General features: G+C 38.6%; 1 protein-coding gene across 5 annotated transcripts in view; it reads left to right on the top strand.

Annotated features, from left to right (window-relative positions):
• IFT56 (intraflagellar transport 56) overlaps nucleotides 1–20,310 on the top strand; it is a 58,124-nt gene that overhangs the window by 10,890 nt on the left and 26,924 nt on the right. For 4 of the 5 annotated variants that reach the window (XR_010430687.1, XM_064655207.1, XM_064655206.1 and 1 more), the window contains exons 5-12: nucleotides 6,830–6,879; nucleotides 8,505–8,650; nucleotides 9,924–10,095; nucleotides 10,504–10,578; nucleotides 11,742–11,844; nucleotides 14,993–15,048; nucleotides 16,659–16,712; nucleotides 17,133–17,196. Coding sequence is in view for 4 of the 5 variants with exons in the window: in XM_064655207.1 (XP_064511277.1) it covers nucleotides 6,830–6,879; nucleotides 8,505–8,650; nucleotides 9,924–10,095; nucleotides 10,504–10,578; nucleotides 11,742–11,844; nucleotides 14,993–15,048; nucleotides 16,659–16,712; nucleotides 17,133–17,196 (720 nt within the window). In the remaining variant the exon portion in view is untranslated. Of the gene's footprint in view, nucleotides 1–6,829; nucleotides 6,880–7,892; nucleotides 7,914–8,504; nucleotides 8,651–9,923; nucleotides 10,096–10,503; nucleotides 10,579–11,741; nucleotides 11,845–14,992; nucleotides 15,049–16,658; nucleotides 16,713–17,132; nucleotides 17,197–20,310 lie in introns of those variants that run through there. The other variant, XM_064655209.1, reaches the window with a different exon arrangement.

The following is a 20,310-nucleotide window of genomic DNA, read 5'->3' as shown; positions in this document are numbered from 1 at the left end:
GGGCTTCACCAAGGGCAGGTCCTGCCTGACCAGCCTAGTGGCTTTCTATGAAGGAGTGATTACATCAGTGGGTAAGGAAAGTGCTACGGGTGTCATCTGTCTGGACTTTTGCAAAACTTTTGAAATGGTTCCCCACAACACCCTTCTCTCTAAATTGGAGAGGGATGGATTTGATCAGTGGACTGTTCGGTGGATTAGGAATTGGTTGGATGGTCACATCCAAAGGATAATGGTCCATAGCTCAGAGTCCCAATGGGCAGCAGTGACCAGTGGTTTCCCTCAGGGGTCTGTACTGGGACCAGTGTTATTTAACATCTTCATTAGTGACAGTGGGATCGAGTGCACCCTCAGCAAGTTTGCAGATGACACCAAGCTGAGTGGTGCAGTGACACACCTGAAGGATGGGATGCCATCCAGAGGGATCTGGGCAAACTCAGAAAGTGGGCCCACCTGGGTGGGGGAAACCCCACTATTGATGAAGACTCTGGGATGAACAGATCGAGAGCAGCCCAAGCACTTGGGGTGCTGGTGGATGAGAGGCTGGACATGACCCAGCAATGTGAGCTCACAGCCCAGAAAGCCAAGTGTATCCTGGGCTGCACCAGAAGCAGCCTGGGCAGCAGGTCAGGGGAGGGGGTTCTGCCTCTCTCTCTGCTCTGGTGAGATCCCACCTGCAGTGCTGCATCCAGCTCTGGGGTCCCAGCACAGGAAGGAGGTGGACCTGTTGGAGCAAGTCCAGAGGAGGGTCACCAAGTTGATCAGAAGGATGGAGCACCTCTCCTACAAGGAAAGGCTGAAAGAATAGGGATTTGTTCAGCCTGGAGAACCAGGGAGACCTTATAGCAGCCTTCCAGTACCTAGAGGGGGTTTACAAGAGAGCTAGAGAGGGACTGTTAACAAAGGCATGTAGTGACAAGACAGGAGGAATGGCTCTTAACTGAAAGACGGTAGGTTTAGATTAGATATAAGGAAGAAATTCTTTACTGTGAGGGTGGTGAAGCACTGGCACAGGTTGCCCAGAGAAGTTGTGGATGTCCCATCCCTAGAAGTGTTCAAGGCTGGGTTGAATGGGGCCTTGAGCAACCTGGTCTAGTGGAAGGTATCCCCACCCACAGCATGAGGGTTGGAACTAGGTGATCTTCAAGGTCCCTTCCAATCCAAGCCATTCTGTGATTCTATGATTCTCTTAGGAAAGAATAAATCTGTATATCAAAAGTCATATAAAAAAGAATTACTGCAAATATAACCTAAGAAGTAGAGCAAAAAGGCAATAAAGAAAAATCCGTCCTTGGAGGTTTTTCATTACTGTTGTATTTTACCTCTTCTAGGCTTTCTTCCAAATTTCTATCAGATATTTCTGGCTTCTCCTTTTTCCCTGCTGTCTGCTTACATTACAGTTACTAATGTTCCTGCATCTGAGGTGAAGGTAGAGTTACTTCCAAGTCAGCTACTGTTGTTTTGTAGTCATCCCATAGTGGAGCTGCCAAGTGATGTTTTGTTTACTCCTTTTGCATCTGTGCTCTCATACGTTGGCTGAACATATGTTTTCCATGCTGTATGGTAGCCCATCTAGTCTTGAGAGAATGAGGCTGAAAGTATTCATCTTGGTTTAATAATGAATAATAATTATAACAAGTTACTATTTTTTTAATTATGGAAGCTAATGCTCTTATGTTGCACTCATGGTTCCTGTGCCTTGCAAAGGCCAAAGAACAGAAACTCAGCCTTGCACACTGGGACCGTGATCCTGGCAACTGATCCAAGTATTTAGAAGCCTGCGTAGTGCTCTTAGAAGCTGTTGGCTTGCACTGCATTAAGATGTAAGAACTCAAAGTGTTCTTTTAAACCACAAAATGTGCACCTAAGTGGGACTGCAGTTAAGTCTGTTATGAAAAGCAGTCTTTTTAGGATAAATGGAATTTTACAATTTAAGATTCATGCACAGACAGGGTTGTATTGTTGAACCAGTCATTAAAGTTGGGAGGGTTTCACCCCTTCTAATTTTTGATGGGAAAAGCTTTGTAGTTGCTTTGCTTCTTCACAACTCTGCATGTGTCAGATCTGAATGTGATTTAAGTGAACAGAGAACTTCTCATTTTACAGCCTATACTGGAAGGAGCAATATTGTACAAAAGCAGAACAGAGATGGGTTAGCAAGAACAATGACATTTTCCAAACCAGTTTTACTTATGCGTGTAGTAATGTTTGCCAGGTGTCAGATGGTTTTCACCAGTGAAAATGTGTGGATACAAGTGGGCATGGAAAAGTTATTGGGTTTTCTTTTACTTAGGATTGCATGTTCACCTACATGCAAAATTATCTCCTTGCTGCTTGTGCTGTATTTCTTGAGAACAGCAGTTATTTTCAGTGCATTTTAGCTGTGGTTTTGAACCAGAAGTTTCATATATGGAACTTTCAAAGTGCACAAGTGAAAATAGCACATATTTAAACTTTAAAAGCTACTAGCCTTGTTTCCTTGTTTTGTTTTTTAAAGTATAGTCAAAGTTACAGACCAGGAATAATTAGTTTGATGATCTTTAATTAACTGTGCTTAGACATGACTGCCATGAAATGTGTATATATTGCAAGTAACTGAACATAGCTGAATGCCTTTTAAGTATTGTGGGAATGGGAAAATTTCAGTGAATGTCCTCTGTAAATTTCATTCAAGAAAATTCTGAACAGTTGAGCTGTTCAAGTGCATTTAAGTGTGAACCTCACTGCTGGACCACGGGCTTTTTTGAACATTTTTCCCATACCCTTACATTTTCTCTCCACCAGTGAAACTGTGGTTTTGAGGCACAGAGGGCTTCATTCAGCTACTGTATTCAGGTGAGCAGGGAGTTGTTTCTCAGGGACAGGAGAATAAGGTTTCCTCTGGTCATGTTTTCTACTGTCAGGATGGAGCCTTCTCAGCCCTGCTCCATTCCTACCAGCTCCTGCTCCATGTGTTTAAGGTGTATTCCATGCCTGTCGATGTGTGAAGTGGTGCTATAGCATATGCATTATGTCTGTTAGATGGGATTTGTTAATGCTGGATGCATGACCAGCATTGCCTTGCACTCTCATGAGAGGGCACCAATGCCACACTGTCCATGACTCTATTTCATCATATTTTTACTGCCTAAGGCAGCAATATGGAATCCACCTAGAGTCTGAGCTGCCATTTCTAGTGAGTTTAACTTTTTGTTTAATAATTAGTGAAGATAATTGTCTTCATTCCTATTGTAGCTGTTTATTATATTTTAACAAATACTTCACTAGGTGCCTGTCAGTGTCAGTACATAAAAATATACAGAACATCTTTAAGATCCATAACAGCTATGACTTTAGCACCTGGAAAAACAGCACTGATCATGACAAAAATTCTAGTGTAGGAGTATCAGTGTGTTTCATAGATGGAAAGAGATATATCCAATCCCATCAGTGCTTCAGCACAAGGTCAGTACTAGACCTGGAGCAGCATCCAGTTTGTTGCCGTGCAGCATTGTCATCATGTTTGTTGTGATCCCTAGATTGCTTAGTACTGATTTAAACAAAAAAAAAAGTACAATCATTGTCTTGAAAAAGTAGAACAGAAAAAGAATATTGTGCTTCGTTGTAGCATTAATAGATCAGTGACAATAAAATTCTGTAGCAGCAGAGAGTAATAAAAGAACAAGCCTAATGTCCCTTAAAAATCATTATTGCTGATGAGGCAGTTATATCACTTCCTGCTCCAGTGATTGACAACATCTTTATCCAATGTTCATAACCAGATTCTTTCTGGAAACTAATCTGTCCTTGTTCGGCTGTTTGGATGTTTCCTTGTCTTCCTCAAAAAATGCATTTGGCACTGAGAGAAAAGAAACTGCTGATATTGAATGTTTCCATATTTCTGCTTACTCTATCAACAGGGCTATATTTGTGGGGAGTTTTAAGCATCTTATTTTAAAGAATATCAGATAGATAGTATCATATGATATCTTATGAAGCAGGACGTTTTTTCCTCCCTCCAAATATCCATGCACACCATCAAAACTCAGATTTCATCTTTTGCCTGTTTTTAGGTGTAAATAACATGGTCTAACCCTCCAGCTTTTGCCAAGAAGTAAATAATAATTTTGATGTCAGATCAGATGCCAGGTTCACAAAGGCAGCCTGCAGTCATTGGTTGACTGGTGAAACAAGAATTCCTTGGTTTAGGTTCTTGAGGGAGTATTGCTTGCAAGTGACCATTTTCACAGTGAAATTAATGCTATAACCCACTCAAAAGGAAAAAAAAAAGGAAAACCTACTCAAAAGAGGAACACTGATGTCTTTATCCATAGCACTGTGATTATACAATATGTTATTTTCAGTGTAAATCCCACAATCTGTCATGCTTGTATTTTTGGAATCTTTGATGACCAAATGTTTTGAATTGTAAAGGGTGGTTGTGGTTTAAGTTTCACACAAAAGCACATGTGGAGTCCATGTGCAACCCTTCTAAATTTTGATATTAAAACGTATCAGTTAAAGCTGGGGCACATGTGGAGTGAAGAATATGCATTTAAATTAAGGTACTCTCACTTTCTAACTCAGTGGATGAAATATCCATACTATCATCTCAGTTTTACTGCTCCTGCTGCCTATACAATATTGATTATAGATGAGAAAAACTTTCTGTTCTTTAATAATTAGTCTAATGAGAATTCCCACATATATCCTAGACTGAAGACCATTTAGCTTCTTAATAACTTGGTGCTCTCTTAGAAGTATCTTACAAGATGTGGTTTTGTGAGAATGCTCTCATACCGCCTTTGTATTTTGGGGCTTCTCTGCTCCAGCAGCTTTTTAAAGACGCAATTCACTGTCCTCTTTTTTCTAGGAACGTGGTTAAACAACACAGCTTGGGAAAGAGGAAAGGGGAGAAATAGTTGCTTTACTTGTTAAAGTAGGTGGGCAGCCTTGCACCGCCAATCTGATCAGAATGGCCCGGGTTTTGGCATTGTCCACAGTGTTACAAAGTTCACTTACTATGTGGAGGAAGAGTAAGAAGTCTGGAAGTCTCTCCCTAAATTGCATTAAAAAAAAAATAATCCATCTTCAGGGGGGTGGTGGGGAAGAGGGTTTGGTGGTTTGAACCCTCTTTCATGGTTTAGGATGTCAGAAGAATTATAGCCTTGTGTTACAGGCTATTGCTTTGCTAACTCTGCACTTTCATGGCCTTATGAACACAGTAAGTAATTCTGCTTTTTTTAAAGATTCCATGTACACCCTTTCTGTGGAACATAGGTTGCCAGCTAGTTGGTCTGAGCAGGAATGAGAGTGCTCATTAACTGAGTAGGCTAACAAAAATACACGAAGCAAGGGAAGGATTTTTGGGAGACTGCTTGCAACAGAAATTAATAGCTCTGCTGGATGATATTTGTCTCTCAGTGAAGCAAAAGGCTCTAGTGACTTAAAGCTCTTCAGTTAACAATTTTTGTCATAGGGAGTGAGTTTACTGGAATTCCTAATCCTGCTAGAGTGAGAAATTTCATGAACTTTACTGGCTTCAGAAAGGAGATATCTCCCTTAAATTTCTCACCGTATCCTAGTTTGAGTCTTATCTGGTCTGACTGTAGGATTCTTTTGTATGCCTTTTGTTCCTAAGGACAGGAGAAATACTAGAATCACATAATCACAGAATATGCCAAGTTAGAAGGGATCCACAAGGATCATCAAGTCCAACCCTTAGCTCTGCACAGGACCATCTCCAAGAGTCATGTCCTGAGTCCCCATGTGCCTGAGTATTGTCCAAACACTTCTTGAACTCTGGCAGGCTTGGTACTGTAACCACTTCCCTGGGGAGCCTGTTCCAGTGCCCAGCCACCCTCTGGGTGAAGAACCTCTTACTAATATCCAACCTAAACCTCCCCTGACACAACTTCAGGCCATTTCCTCAGGTCCTGTCACTTGTCACCACAGAGAAGAGATCAGTGCCTGCCCTTCCTCTTCCCCTCACGAGGAAGTTGTAGACTGCAATGAGGTCTCCCCTCCAGGCTGAACAGACCAAGTGACCTCAGCTGCTCCTCATATGGCTTTCCCTGAAGACCCTTCACCATCTGCATTCCCCTCCTTTGGACACTCTCTAACAGCTTAATATCTTTCCTATATTACAGTGCCCAAAACTGCACACAATATGCAAGGTGAGGCCACCCCAGTGCAGAGCAGAGCAGGACAATCCCCTCCCTCGACTGGCTGGTGATGCTTTGCCTGATGCCCCCCCAGGATATGGTTGGCCTTCCTGGTTGCCAGGGCACTGCTGACTCATATTCAACTTAGTGTCAAAGTATAAGGTGCATACAGAACAAAATGGTAGCAGCACTGGGTTTTTCAATACACTGGAAGTTGAGAAGATTCCTTGAATTATAAATCACAACTTACTTCAAATGTGACGTATGATAGAAGGAACCTTGATCATGAGTTTATCTCTTGCTGCTTTTTATTTTGAAAAGGTGTTATGCTTGTGTGTCACAAAAAAACCCCCCGAGAATTATCCAGAAATCCCTGCATGGAAACAATAGTGTGATTCCTAGAAGTTTTAAGCTTCATGGAAGACACAGGCCAATGAAAAATTATTTTCAACAGGGATTTCAAAAGAAACAGTCAGAGAAAGAAGATAGGAAGGAGGAAGACCTTTAAACCACTCTAAAATTGGCAGAACCTGCCCTGAGGCATGACCTGCAAAGGCCTTTATTGAAGGACTGTACTTGGGCTACTTAATGAAAGAATATGGGTGCATTCATGTCTGTTGAGAAAGAGAGTTAAAAATAGACATCCTGAGTTGTTCTTTACAGCAGTACTTACTGAATTTTCCTTTCAGCACCAAAGAGTGGTCTCCAGAACCGCCTGCTCTTTCACCTGGCACATAAGGTATGATGTCTTTTCTTCACTCGTGCTTTGTTTGTTTTCTTTTCAGTTTGGTAAGGTGTAATTTATGCTGGCAACCTGGCAGAATAATTAAAACGTCTGTTGTGGCAGAAGAACAAATGTTTTCCATAACCACCCTCCTGTATTAAAACGTGGAGGAGAAAATAAGTGTGAAAACATGATCTCAGAATAGATACCCTCAGCATGTTTCTAAGGGAAGTCTTACCAGTACACTTCACATAAGTTGTACAACAGGAGCCTGATGACATTTTTGATCACAAGGAGCCTGGAACATTAATGTTCCAGAATCAGGAATGTATAAGCCACTATTTTTACCTTTTTTTTTTTTTTTTTTGAAAGTGTACCAAGTTTTCCAAACTTGCAGCTCTCTTATACTTGGCAATTTGACCAAAATGGTGTATATGCTATTACTGATCCTCCTAAGTAATTCAGTATCCAGGAAGTCATATTGTTAATAGCATGAAATTTACTTTAATTTCAGCAACAATTAAGTGCTTATTTCACTTACCGCACATAGCTATCTTCCCTTAAATTAAGTTTTGTACCACCCTGTGTTATATTTAACAAGTATTCTGCTACTGAGGACACTGAGTTGAAAGAAAGTAAATGTTAGCTTTGATGTCAGATTCTCTTTACTTAAATCTCTCTTAATTTTAAGAGAGAAATCTTTAAACCGTTTTTGTAGTGGCGCTGGCACTTACAGATGTCAGTGATGAGCTAGGAATTAATCAACTTCTTTTCATCTAGTAAGTCATTGGAAATAAAGGTTTTTATGAAACTATGAAGCCCATTGCCTTTAGTTCTGTTGAGCAACTTATCTTGCCTTTTATCTGGAGTATCATTTTGTGACTGGCTCAAAGAGGGAGGAAAAGAATCTGAAGAAAACTGAGCTGATAGGTAGGAAAACAAATACATAAGATTAGAATTTGTGTGTAAGAGAAATTCATAATTATTATTGAAACAGCAAAACCAGCAAAGGGAAGCACTGGAATAAGTGACTTGAGTAGACTGCTAAGGTAAATAACCTCAACTTTACTTTTGTAATACAAATATAATGTGTATGTTTAACTCTGTTCCTTGTTTTTATCTTATGTGTGTGTATTATGTGCTATTCAGCAATGCTTTTAAAAATAAATCATTTAGTTTAAGGAGCCAGTGAAAGAGAATTTGTTAGTGCTGTAAAGATGTCTTGTGAAAATTAGAGCTTGTGTGTTGGCAAGGCTTGCATTTTTCTGCTATCCATGAGAAATTAGATTTGGATCTACAAACAGCAGAATTTTTTCTGGCTTGAATAACAGTCAAATTTTGTGTTGCGAAATTCTGTTTGTGAAATAATTAATTCAGCTCTTTCCCTCTTATCCATCAAAGCACGTGACATCTAATTATATCTAAATCACACCTTCAAGGAAAATGTGTGCTTAGTTTTAGCCTAACATTTATCCAGTTTGAACTGATCTCCTTCTTCACTGGTCATATTAACTTTAAAGTAACAGAGTTTTTCCAAATGTTTGATATTAATCACCTGCTGTTTACCAGCAAAACTAATCTAGCTAATTAAAGTAGTTTTCTTACTGAACTCATCTGAGGATGTGTCATGCTCTTTTTAGTTCAGTGATGAAAAGAAATTGATGAGCTCTCACCAGAATCTGCAAGATATTACAGAAGATCAGCTTAGCTTGGCATCTATCCACTACATGCGGTCCCACTACCAAGAGGCGATTGATATCTACAAACGCATTCTACTTGAGAATCGGTGGGCATCTCTAAGCCTTAATGCAGTGTCTGTGCTATTGTTGGTATTTAAATTCCATAGAGTTGCTTGGTTTCTGAAACCAAGCATGGTTTCTGAAACCAAGCATGGGCATTTTCCACAACTGCTATGTCCTTTTCGTATCGCAAAATGTGCATCAGTTGCAGCCCCTCAGTTTTGTTCATTGCAAAGTATTTTTAAAAAATGAATGTTTAAAAAGAAATCTGCTCTCTGTTGGTTTTTTTAGTGTTACTGTTGTGTAATTCATTCTGATATCTTTTTTTATTTTGTTACTTATTTCTTCTGAGATGATATATGGTTATGTACCTGCTTTATCTTTTTCCTTTTTCCCCTCTGGTGGCCAGTCTGGTGATCCTTGCTTGAATTATTGACTTCTTCACCTCTTAGCCTTTCTAGGAATGGTTCGGTTGTTTATGTAAAGTTCCTTGCATTCCTTGAAGTCTGAAATTCTTTCCTTTTCTATTTATCCCCTTTGACACTTATTGATGGTTTTTCCTATCGTGTTCTGCAAATTTTTAATTCACAATTTAGGAAGAAACAAATTGAATTCTTAAATAGCTGGAAGTATTGTTTAATAAAATAGAAACTGCTGTCCCAGAATACAGCTCTCTTTTGGTGGTATCTCCTCTTGAACGTTTCAGAGAAATCCATCATAATGTATATAAGTATGTCATGTAATGCTTGGGGAAGAGATTTTAACTTCCAAGTCCTGCAGAAGCAATCACTCAAAGCTAAATGAGTAACCTTCATAACAATTATCCTTTTACTTACAGTTTCCACAAATGCCTGTCTTATTTCTGTATCTAGTTCTTCTGGCTTGACAGCTTGTAATGACAAGGATTTTTTTAAATAATTGTACTTGATGCAAACTTTTATGCACATATTAAATGTCTTTGCATATATTGCTTAGAAAATCCTGTTCTGCCAGGCCAGATACAATGCTCATGTTCTGTGTGTTTCCTTGGTGTGAAGTTGCCACCATTTCCCAGATTTGCAAATGAAAAGTTTTGTAGGTAGTACTTAAAAGCTGCAGTAGCTTCTGTGGAAAAAATAAATAATGTGAATCTGGATCTGTGCAGTCTTAGCCAACAAACTAGAGAAGCTCTAAGCATTTCTCAGAAACCCCAGTTTTGATGTGCTTGTAAAATATGTATAGACATGTGAGAGCTTTATTGCCGATTTTAATGCTCTGTAATGGGAAACGTTAAACTATCTGGTGGGATTTAAATGTTCTCTTTAATCCTCTTCCCTGCAGGGAATACCTGGCTCTGAATGTATATGTGGCCCTATGCTATTACAAACTGGATTACTATGATGTATCACAGGAAGTGCTAGCTGTTTATCTTCAGCAAGTTCCTGACAGCACCATTGCTCTTAACCTTAAGGCTTGTAACCATTTCCGACTTTACAATGGGAAGGCTGCTGAGGTATCTGTTGGACAGTCCCTTAGTTCACCTTTATTTTAGTTTAAAAATCCATATATGTTTCTTTTCCTCGTTATCTGTCTTAATCAGTAATGTTGATAATGGCCTTTATCTTGTCATTGTGTCCTTCTTTTAGGAATGTCACCACTTTCAGTTTCCCTGGTATTAACCCATCTGTCCACATGTGTGCACAGTGGTCATTCCATTTTCCCAGTTCACTTTTGATCTTGTGTTTATACGTATTATCCGGTTTCTAAAATTATCACATAGAAGTGAGAAAGCCAAATCTTCCAGTGGCCTACCACTGATGGAGATGTATTTCTGTCAGCTTTGGAGCTCATTTGAAGCTTTACTTAGGCTTCTGTGCTTTTTTGGTTTTGTGGTAAAATTTTGTAATGTATGTAATTCCAGGCAGAGCTCAAGAACTTGACTGACAGTGCCTCATCATCTTTTGAGTTTGGCAAGGAGCTCATTAAACACAATCTGGTAAGTAATGCATTTCTGGGACTTAATATAAACAGCACTCATTTGTAGAGCTTTTCATGATGATTCATAAAATGGAATATTTTGGTAATTGCAGATCTAACTGAATTTTTGCTGCCATGCAAGTCCAGGAATCCTACCTGTATAATGAATGTGCCATCAAGTGTATTTATTTTTTCCCTGGAATTTTTCCCTGACAGTGAGACTGTGTCAAGAAAAATAATAATGTTGTTGTTTGTGTAAGAACACCTTCGAAGATATTTTGTGGAACCCACTCAATAAGGACACTGTAGAAACAAGTCAGAATGTATGACCCTGAACTCTTTATTTAGTACCACAAAAACGTGAGTGGAATTAAGATAACTAGTGAAAATGGCCTTCATCCTAAAAGTACTAAACAAAGAGTTCTAGGAAAAAAGCTGCTGATAAAAGCCAAAATACTTGTGTGGTCTGCAGAAAAAGAGTCACTAATCACTAGTTAATTTTCCCTTCAGTGGTATTATTACTTTGCTGTACAGCTGGTAACAGCAGATTGCTCTTATTTAATGATGGGCAGTTGCTTGCTTTGTCGTTTTTCAAGAGCAGTCATAACAAGCTAAAGCTTCTTTCCCCAAAAGTTAAAACTGTTTTCAAACTGGACTTTTGTGAGTTAACGTTGTTTATTTTGTATGCTGGTCTTTTTGCCAGTGGTTTATTGAATAACTATGTTAGATTTTGTTGGAAGAACCATCATATGAAACTGAAGTATAATCAACTGCTCCTGACCATTTTAGCATCTTTCTAAATAAATGTAGAGTTGTTAGTCTCATTTTTTTCGTGTGAAAACATCATAAGCAAATAGTAATTTTGTATGTGTTCCCTTCACTCTTGTTTCAGACAATATTATTCTTTTAAATCTGTGATATATAATGTATCACTGTTTTGAGCTGCTAAAAGTTAAAATAAATTAATCTTTCCTGATGGATTAAACACTTTATATTCTTCAGAATAAAGATTGTCACACTTAGTAATTTTATAGCTATATTAAAGCAGGGATTATGCTAATCCCAGAGCCACTGACCTTTTCCTACTCTTAATATAGGAATTTAAGGATTAATTTCCTTGAATTAAGATATCATAGAAAAGATTTTGATACATGGTTATCAATCTGCTGTTTTTCTCTGCAGGTGGTTTTCCGAGGAGGAGAAGGGGCTTTGCAGGTCCTGCCTCCTTTGGTTGATGTTATTCCTGAGGCAAGGCTGAATCTTGTGATTTACTATCTCCGGCAAGGTAAATACACCTTCCTCTGGCTTTTTCATACCTTCAGGGATGACATTCATTCATCTTATCTCTACTGACTATTCAATGAAATGCTTTTTTTCTCTGCAAGAAAATGTAATGTATTTCATTTGCTGTTCCTCCAGAAAATAGTGAAGTAAGAGTTTCCATGGCTTGCAGAGAAGGGCTTTAGTTGTGTGCAGTCAAATAAACGTACTTTGGCAGAATATTGCAGGTTCTTGGGCTGAAGGGGATGGCTTTGGGGACAGTGGTGTTTAACTGTTTCTAGTGAGATGACCTCTCTTATGCCTGAATGTGTGAGAATGGTAGGCATATGTCCTCTGAAGGCAAGGACAACTGTTTCTGTAAATATAGCACAAACAGGATATGAGCCTAAGTGACTGTGAACGAGGCTACAGTTTGTGAACAAGACACTGTTCTACTTACAACTACTTTACAACTCTTAAAAGATGCAGGTATGTAGCCAGAATCAGTTGGAAAGGATTTTGTACTAGTATCTCTCCTTCATTTGCCAGCTTCTTTGAATTATATCTGAATTTTTCAAAGCCATTACTATTCTCCCATTGTGTTCTTTTATTCAACAATGGGTTGACTGGCTGTGTGACTCAAGCCAGGTCCAATTAGGTCATGTTGCTTAGTCCCAGCTTCCTCTGTTCTACCTTGTGTCCATTGCCTTTCGTCTCACTCTATGGAACCTGTCTCCATCTTCTCTGTATCCTCCTATCAGTAAGTTGTAGACAGCGATAAGATCTCCCTTGAGCCTTCTCTTCTGAAAGCTAAGGAAATGCAGTTCTCTCTGTCTCTCCTCAGCCCCCTTCTTGCCTTGGGAGTCCTTGGGTGGGCTCACTCCGGTATTTCATCGTCTGTCTTGATTGAGGGATCCCAAAACTGGACACCCTACTCCAGGTGCAATCTCACAAGGGTCAAATAGAGAAGCATTCCTTCCTTTGCCAGGATGACTACATTCATGCTAATATGATCCAGTGTACAGTTGGCCTCCTTTGCTGCAAGACTGCACTGTCTGCCAGGTTGCCTTTTAGCCAGTCAGCTCCCCACCTGACTTGCTGTTCAGGCATGTTTCAAACCAAGCAAGATGCAGGACTTGCATTTTGCCTCTGCTGAACTTTATGAGATTTCTTTCTTTCAGCCCGTTTACTTGGCCTGCTGAGCTGCTTCTCAATAGCTGGGAGCTTTCTTCACAATCTTTTATCATTTGCAAACCTGCTGAGAGTACTCTATCTGGATCATTAATATAAATATAAATAAGACATTCAACGGTATCAGTCCCTGGGGAATTTGATTAGTAATGAGCCACCTGATAGATTTTGTTCAACTGATGACTGTCTTTTGATAGTCCAGACAGTTTTCCATCTCTTTATAGTCTTACTTAGCCAGTCCTATCTTTCAAGTCTGTATGAGAGACCATGTCAAAGACCTTGCTAAAGCTGGGATATACAAGTATCCACTACTATCCCCTTATCCATACAACCAGTCATACATTGGGTTAGTCAGTACACTTTGGCATTGGTAAATCTATGCCTGCTGTTCCCAGCCACCTTTCTGTCCAGTATTGTTGCCAATTTCACTATAGGCAATATTGGTATTACTACTAATTACCTTGCCCAATAATATTGTTAATAATAATACACATGTGTCAAATTAAGTTCTACTTACACAGAAACAAAGTACATCTCGTGCATCACTTAAAAATCAGTCTTGTTTACTCATTTGCCATTAACCTTGCAGTAATTTTAATTAGTTAGGTTCTGTTCTTCACTTTGGTGTACAAATGACTTGCATACTGACAAAGAAGGTCAAGGGGAATTAGGATTAAAATCTCTTTCCTGGTTTGGCTAAATTTCCATTTTTAGCTCTTGGTAGGATAGCAGCATCAGTTAGGAATGTGAGAAATCATTACTTCTAATGACTACAGCTGTCTCTCTAAAACTTAAATGTCTCCGATAAAGGTAGGTTGGTGTTAATACATGCTCAGAACTGGAATGTCTGAAGCACAAACATGCATCCCATTTTTATCAGTTCTTCAGGGTAGTGACTTTCAGCAAGATTTGGGGCCTGTTGGTATCTGGTTATAATCTGCTCCCATGAGATTTGCTATAGGAGCAAAATTTGGAGCCTGAAGAGCATAGCTCTGTGTTAATGGTCTCCACTGATGGAAATAAGGGCTGCTGTCATTTTTCTTTTTTGGTAGTGGTGGTGGTCTGAGCTAGCCAAAAATGTCAAAAAATCCTCCAAACCAACAACTTCTATTAAAAAAAAAAGAAAAAAAGAAAAGGTAATGACTTTTGGCAAGTACCTTGTGCTGCCTTACTATGTGACTGCTCAAGGGAATGGGTAAGAAAGCAGAGGTGTTGAGTGGGAGACTGGCAGCTCCAATGTATATTGCCTTGAGTGGTTGAATGGATGGTATGTACTAGCAAAAAAGGTTTTGTTTGATAAGGTTTGTTTTTGTGGGCAGCTGGTATAATGCTGTATTAAAAAAATTTTGCTAGTAAAAGACTATCTTCACTAGATTGTTTTACAAAGCCAACTGAAGTGTCAACATCTTTTTTTTTATTTAGGTAAGGTTTAGGATGTTTTCAGTTTATATAATGCTTGTGTGGGAAGGAAGTTGCTTATTGATTTCAAACTTCTCATTTAAACTTCTATACTAGTAGTGCTTTCCTTGTTAGAATTAGGATCAGGTAAGAGCTGCTGGACAGATATTGAAATATTGATAAGGAAGAGATGAAGTTTCCCTACAGCATCATGTTACCCTATCCTCCTTGAGGGGTAAATCAATATGAGAAAAGAAAATACAGGAAAATGATGGATTTATGATTTTGACCTTGTGCTGATGAGAAGGCAGCCACTAGGTTATGAACAAGGGGTCCAAATCATCTTTACTAGGAAAATTGTAATAACAAAGAAGCTATTACTCACTCCATGTTTGTTATTTAAGTTCTAGAAAACCATCACCATTGTGATAGAAATTCACAATGATTTATAGTTACCTTTCTCCTCCTGTCTAAATGGTTTATTTCTTAGTCTATGACTATTGGGGAATGTTGTGGAGGATAAGTGACGTGTTCTAATACAGTGTGCTATGGGTTGTCATGCATTCTAATGTCTGGCATTTCAGATGATGTGCAGGAGGCTTATAACCTGATTAAGGACCTGGAACCTACAGCTCCACAGGTAATTGGAAACTGATGTCATGGCACATAGATAGAGGTTATAAATTGATATGAAGTCTGCCACATACAAAACTGGTATCCTGAGGACAGCTTGCCCCATTCCCACTCCTAAAACTTTTGTGTTTTCCATCCCTTCATGAACAATAGATTTAATATGCATGCATAAAGTATTATATATGTGCATATATGAGTACTTAGCCTGTTTATTACTGTACTGCCTGGGCTCAGCTAAGAATATACCTCTGTTGTGTTCAGCATTTTGGGGAGCTGACCATTAGTGCATAGATAAAAGCTCTCTTCCAACTACAGCTACTTGTCACTTCTGCCCTGGTGATGATTACCATCCCTCAGATCTGCTAGCTCAGGTGCTCGTACGGTTTGTCCTGAAGCCATTTCAATAAAAATGAGCTAGATTAGATTAAACAGTTTAAATAAATGGTATTCTCTAATCTCATCACACTTTCACTGCCATGAGTGAAAACTGCAGCGTCCCCTGGCTGCTACTGTAATTTTCTTTTGTGGTTGCTCCAGCAGCTTTAGTCTCTGATTTATTCCTCTTTGCAGTTTATTTTCCAAAGGTCACATAGCTGGGCATGAAAGGGACCTTTCATGAGTCTGTGTGAGGAATTATATGGAGGGAGGGAAAAGGAAAACCTCAAGAACACAGATCTGGTGATTCTGTGCTGAGGAGGGTCTTCTGATGTTGCTTTACATTTCTTGTGTTCTTCAGTATGGCAAGACTTGAACAGTTTTCTGCAGCCAGTGGTCCTTTAGCCTCTGTTTTCCCCATATACATGTCTAATAATTCTTTATGACATTTTTAAATGAGAATCTTTGTGCTTCTTTTTCCATTTTACACTTACACTTGTAAGGAACTCCCTGCCAAACTACTTGTATAACCTCCTTGAGTACTTTGCAAATACTCCATCACGATGCCTGTAGGATAATAATTTGGCACCTGTAAGAAAGTTGGTGTGCTAAAATGATTACTTAGCATCCTGGCTAGTACTCTCAGATTGTTTGCTTGCAATCCATTGTTGGTCTGTGTAGATGTGTCTTTCTCTTTTTCTGTGTTTACCTCTGTGACAAGGCTGTCCAGGTTTATCAGGAATACCTACAAAACAGATTTATAGCTATAGCTCTTTAATTTTAAGATTTGGATAAGACAAAAGAGTCTGTTGCATGCTGAGAAAATCTTGCTCGGGAAGGATGTTAGTGGTTATGGTTAACCAATGTGCATATTTGAAATGGGATCTGTGCTTTATTATAACAATATTGTACTTATTGGTCATATGATGGTGAAGAGGGCATGAAAGGATGTTATCGTGTTCCTTCTGGTGCATTGTCTTTGACCATAAGACTTATCAGAAAACATAGTACTCCTTTGCATCCCACATATTTGGTAGAAGTGACTACCTAGCAAGTAGAATGCATTTTGGGGGGCTAAATTAGTACTACTGTGATTAAGCATTATCACCGTATCCAGCTACCTACTAAACTGAGCTGGGATAGAGTTGAATTTATGAAGAAAATAATGTACACATAGGCTTTTATGTGTCTTGTAAAATCTTCACCTTATCTTCTCTGATCCTTTTTACAATTTTTTTTCAGGAGTACATCCTCAAAGGAGTTGTAAATGCAGCACTTGGACAAGAAGTTGGCTCAGTAAGCAAAGCCCATGAAGTTCTTCAGCTTCTCCAACAACAGAATGTGAACACATCTGTAGGGACTAGAATGGAGTGAAAGAGAGAGTCATTTCTCATTTAGATTGCAGGATCTCTGAGTATCAACCTTCTTCCACACAGTAGTCAGTCCAGAATGAGTGAAATGCAAATTTCCATTGCTGGTCTTGACAGTAAATCAAGTTGAATTTGGCTTCTCTATCCTGTTTCCAAAAAAACTTTTCTTTCTACAGTATTCTTGTGTATCTAGGCACATACAGTGGCACATTTACCTTTTCTGTTTTTCCTTCAGCCCTGGTTTGTCTGTTAGTTGCTCCCCATCTGTTCCTCAGAGCATATTTTCATTATGTATTGTAGCATCAACTCTGGAACTCATGTTGGGTTAATTTTTTTCCTCTTCCAGAGAGATCATCTGAAAATTGCTCAGCAGTTCTTCCAGTTGGTCGGGGAATCAGCCAGCGAATGTGGTATGTTTGAAATATTCTTTCTCCATTATGTAATCCATCTTAAAATATCCATACTATCATACTATCCTATGTCCAACTCCTGACTGCTGGCAGGACTATTGCTAGGCATTTTGTTGTTATAGGGTGAGTATCAGGAAATGTAAAACAAATTTGGAAGTTTACATTAGAGGGCTCATTTGATTCCAAACCTTACTGTATGACTGGAAAAGAGGCTGTACTGCAAACTGTTAGTCTTTACTGAGAGACTCTGTGGCTTGCCTTTGACTAATAATCTCCATTATAGAAACAGAAGATAACAGCCTAATTAATTAGATGAAGTGTGTGGCTGAAACTTCACAGGTACAGAAACTTCACAAATCTAGGTACAAATCTAGGACCACTAATGAAAGCCTGTCAAGTACATAGAGTCCTAGCATGGAGTATGCACTGAAACTGAGGGTGCTAAAAACGTAAGGAGGAATTTGGCTACAGACAAAAATGGGGGCTCTGGGACTAACTCCTTGCTTGAATGAAAAAAAACCCTGATAAAACCAATTAAAAAATCAGCATATTTTCAATATTTACTTTTACTTATTCAGTAATAGACCAAACAAAGACCTTATCTTCCCTTCCCTTTGCCAAAGTCAAAAATCCCAAATAAAAAAAGCTGGTAGGTATAACACAGAAATTGAGATGAAATAGGGCTTCCCAGTTTCCTTTTTAGGCATTGTCACTTAGTAGTGTTTCTTTAGGTGGGTAACTTGTGCATGTTTATGGTGCAGACAGGTCATGGTCCTCAGAGACAGAATGCTGTCTCTGGTGTCCATGGTGACTAAAGAGAAAGAGCTCAAGAGAGCAGCAGCACTGATGAAACTTTCAGAAATACTGTTGAGTCATTCTATTCTGTTCCACATGCAGCAGAGAGCTTCATGTTGGAAGGCTGGAAGTGGTTCCATAGATGAGATTTCCCTAATTCATTCCTTTTGCATTGAGGCTATCCCTTTGGAGTTGGGATCCCAAATAACAGGAAGGAACAGTATGAACTACAGTAGTGGAGAACTTGGTTAGAGGGAATATAGCTACCTGGGTTTGTGATACCAGTAAAATCACAAGGTGACTGATACAGTGGTGGTAGATTCTTAATGCCTGTTATGGTCATGCACATGTGATGAATGACCATAGCATACATGGATAAAAATAATATGGAGATAGTCTAAGAAAATGTATCCTGAAAGGATTTGTAGTGAAGATATAGCCCAAAAGCAAAATTGAAATTGTTAGGAAGACAAAGGTCTGAATTTCACTGTGAAATAATTTTAAACTCATATGCAAAATAAGATGGAAAGGCTGAGACTTCAACCTTCCTATGGTTGAGTTGGGGGAAAAAATAGTTAACAGTGAGTGAAATAATACTCTTTTAAAATATATGTTTAGATAGGCAACTCACCATACTGAGGCCAAATTATTCACCAGCCAGCCTGGATGGGAACAGTGACTGGCATATTAAAGAGGTTTAGAGATTTTATATAGAAAGATAATTAAATAATAGTTGGAGACTTCTGTTCTGCCTATATTGACCTAATAAATGCAATGACATGGTGTGATAAACAGCATGACTTTTAAATGCTGTTTCCATCTTTCTTAGAGAAGGCACAAGTGAACAGGTAACTCTGGACCAATATAGAGATTACATAGAACCAGATTTGAAATTTTATGATGAAACTCCAATTCTGCTACAGTCATCTGAGTATAATCAAGTTCTAAATCCATGTGTTAGCAAATACCTAAAAAAATTTCCACAGTACTAATTGCAAGAAAAGAACCTACATAATAACCTTTCTCATTTCTGACAAAAAATTAGAGTGAAATAGCAGTGAAAAGGATAAAGTACACCTGATTTGAACACTTGAAAGAACCCTTTGTTTCTCTAAAGAAAGGGCTCGTATTCATAATTAATGAGCTATAGGATACAAATAATGACGTGACTAGGTTTGCCAATGGTACAAAATTAGCCATAGTAGTAAAAAAGTAAAAGCTTCCACAATGATGAAAGATATGAGAGACTGTATAAGGCTGGGTAATAATATGCAAATTAAACTTAGCAAAATTATCAGAAAAGTTGAAGAGAATCTTAGGAATTGATGAGAAAAGAGAGAACAAACTAAAAATAATTACTGTGTCATTGCATACATATGTGATGATTTTTCTTGAATACTGTTTGCAGTTCTGGTTCTTACATGTCTTAAAAAATTGTAGAACAAGAAAGGATACAATAAAGACAGGAAGGGTGATCAGAGAAAGGGAATAGCTTCTTGAACAAGGAGAGATTAAATAAAGGAGGATACATGGGCTGAAAAATGATGACTCCGATTATGTGCATCATAAATGACAAGGAAAAGAGGAATAGAGAAGAATTATTACTGTACAATACAAAAACCAAGGAGCATTGACATAAACTATCACCCAAGACAAATAAAACAAACAGCATTAATTACTTTTTCACATAACACAACTTATTTGATGGAGAAACTTGTGCGAATAAGAAGGTAAAAAAAAATTGGTAGATTAAAAGTCCATTAGCTGTTTAACACAAATTTTTCAGTGACTAAGTCCTCAGTGCAGGTTGTTGGAAGCTAGAAGAAACTTCCAAGGAAGTAACATTACATGCCACAGTATGTATTATATGTGAAATCAGAACATATTCTTTCTATAGCTATATATTCTTACTCAGCAAGCTTCTGAACTAGACAAACTTTGGATCCAATATGATAGTTTTTATGTTCTTAGCCCCTGTATTGTATACTTGTGATCATTTTTGATCTGCTCCCTTCGTTTTGCTGGATTTAGAATGGAGAACAGAATTCTTGCTGTTTGTATACTTGGGCTTTTCCAAAGCAGCCAGCCATGCTATTCAAGCATGTAAGTCTTGCTTCAGCACTTCCCACTCAGCCAGTCCTTGCAAGGAGCTGGTATCACTCAATTGTCTGTGAAGATATCATGTTAACTGATTTGCAGATTTATAATACGGAAGTAGGTTTGGGCTTGCTAGAGTGAGGAAATCCTTTGCTTGCAACTGGGCCTGTGTCCTGGTTTTACCTGGGATAGAGTTAATTTTCTTCTTAGAGGCTGGTACAG

This window comes from Pseudopipra pipra, chromosome 5 (assembly GCF_036250125.1).
Source record: "Pseudopipra pipra isolate bDixPip1 chromosome 5, bDixPip1.hap1, whole genome shotgun sequence".
Taxonomy (NCBI): Eukaryota; Metazoa; Chordata; class Aves; order Passeriformes; family Pipridae; genus Pseudopipra; species Pseudopipra pipra.
The sequence above is the reverse complement of the archived record's forward strand: the minus strand, read 5'-3'. Positions and strand labels throughout refer to the sequence as shown.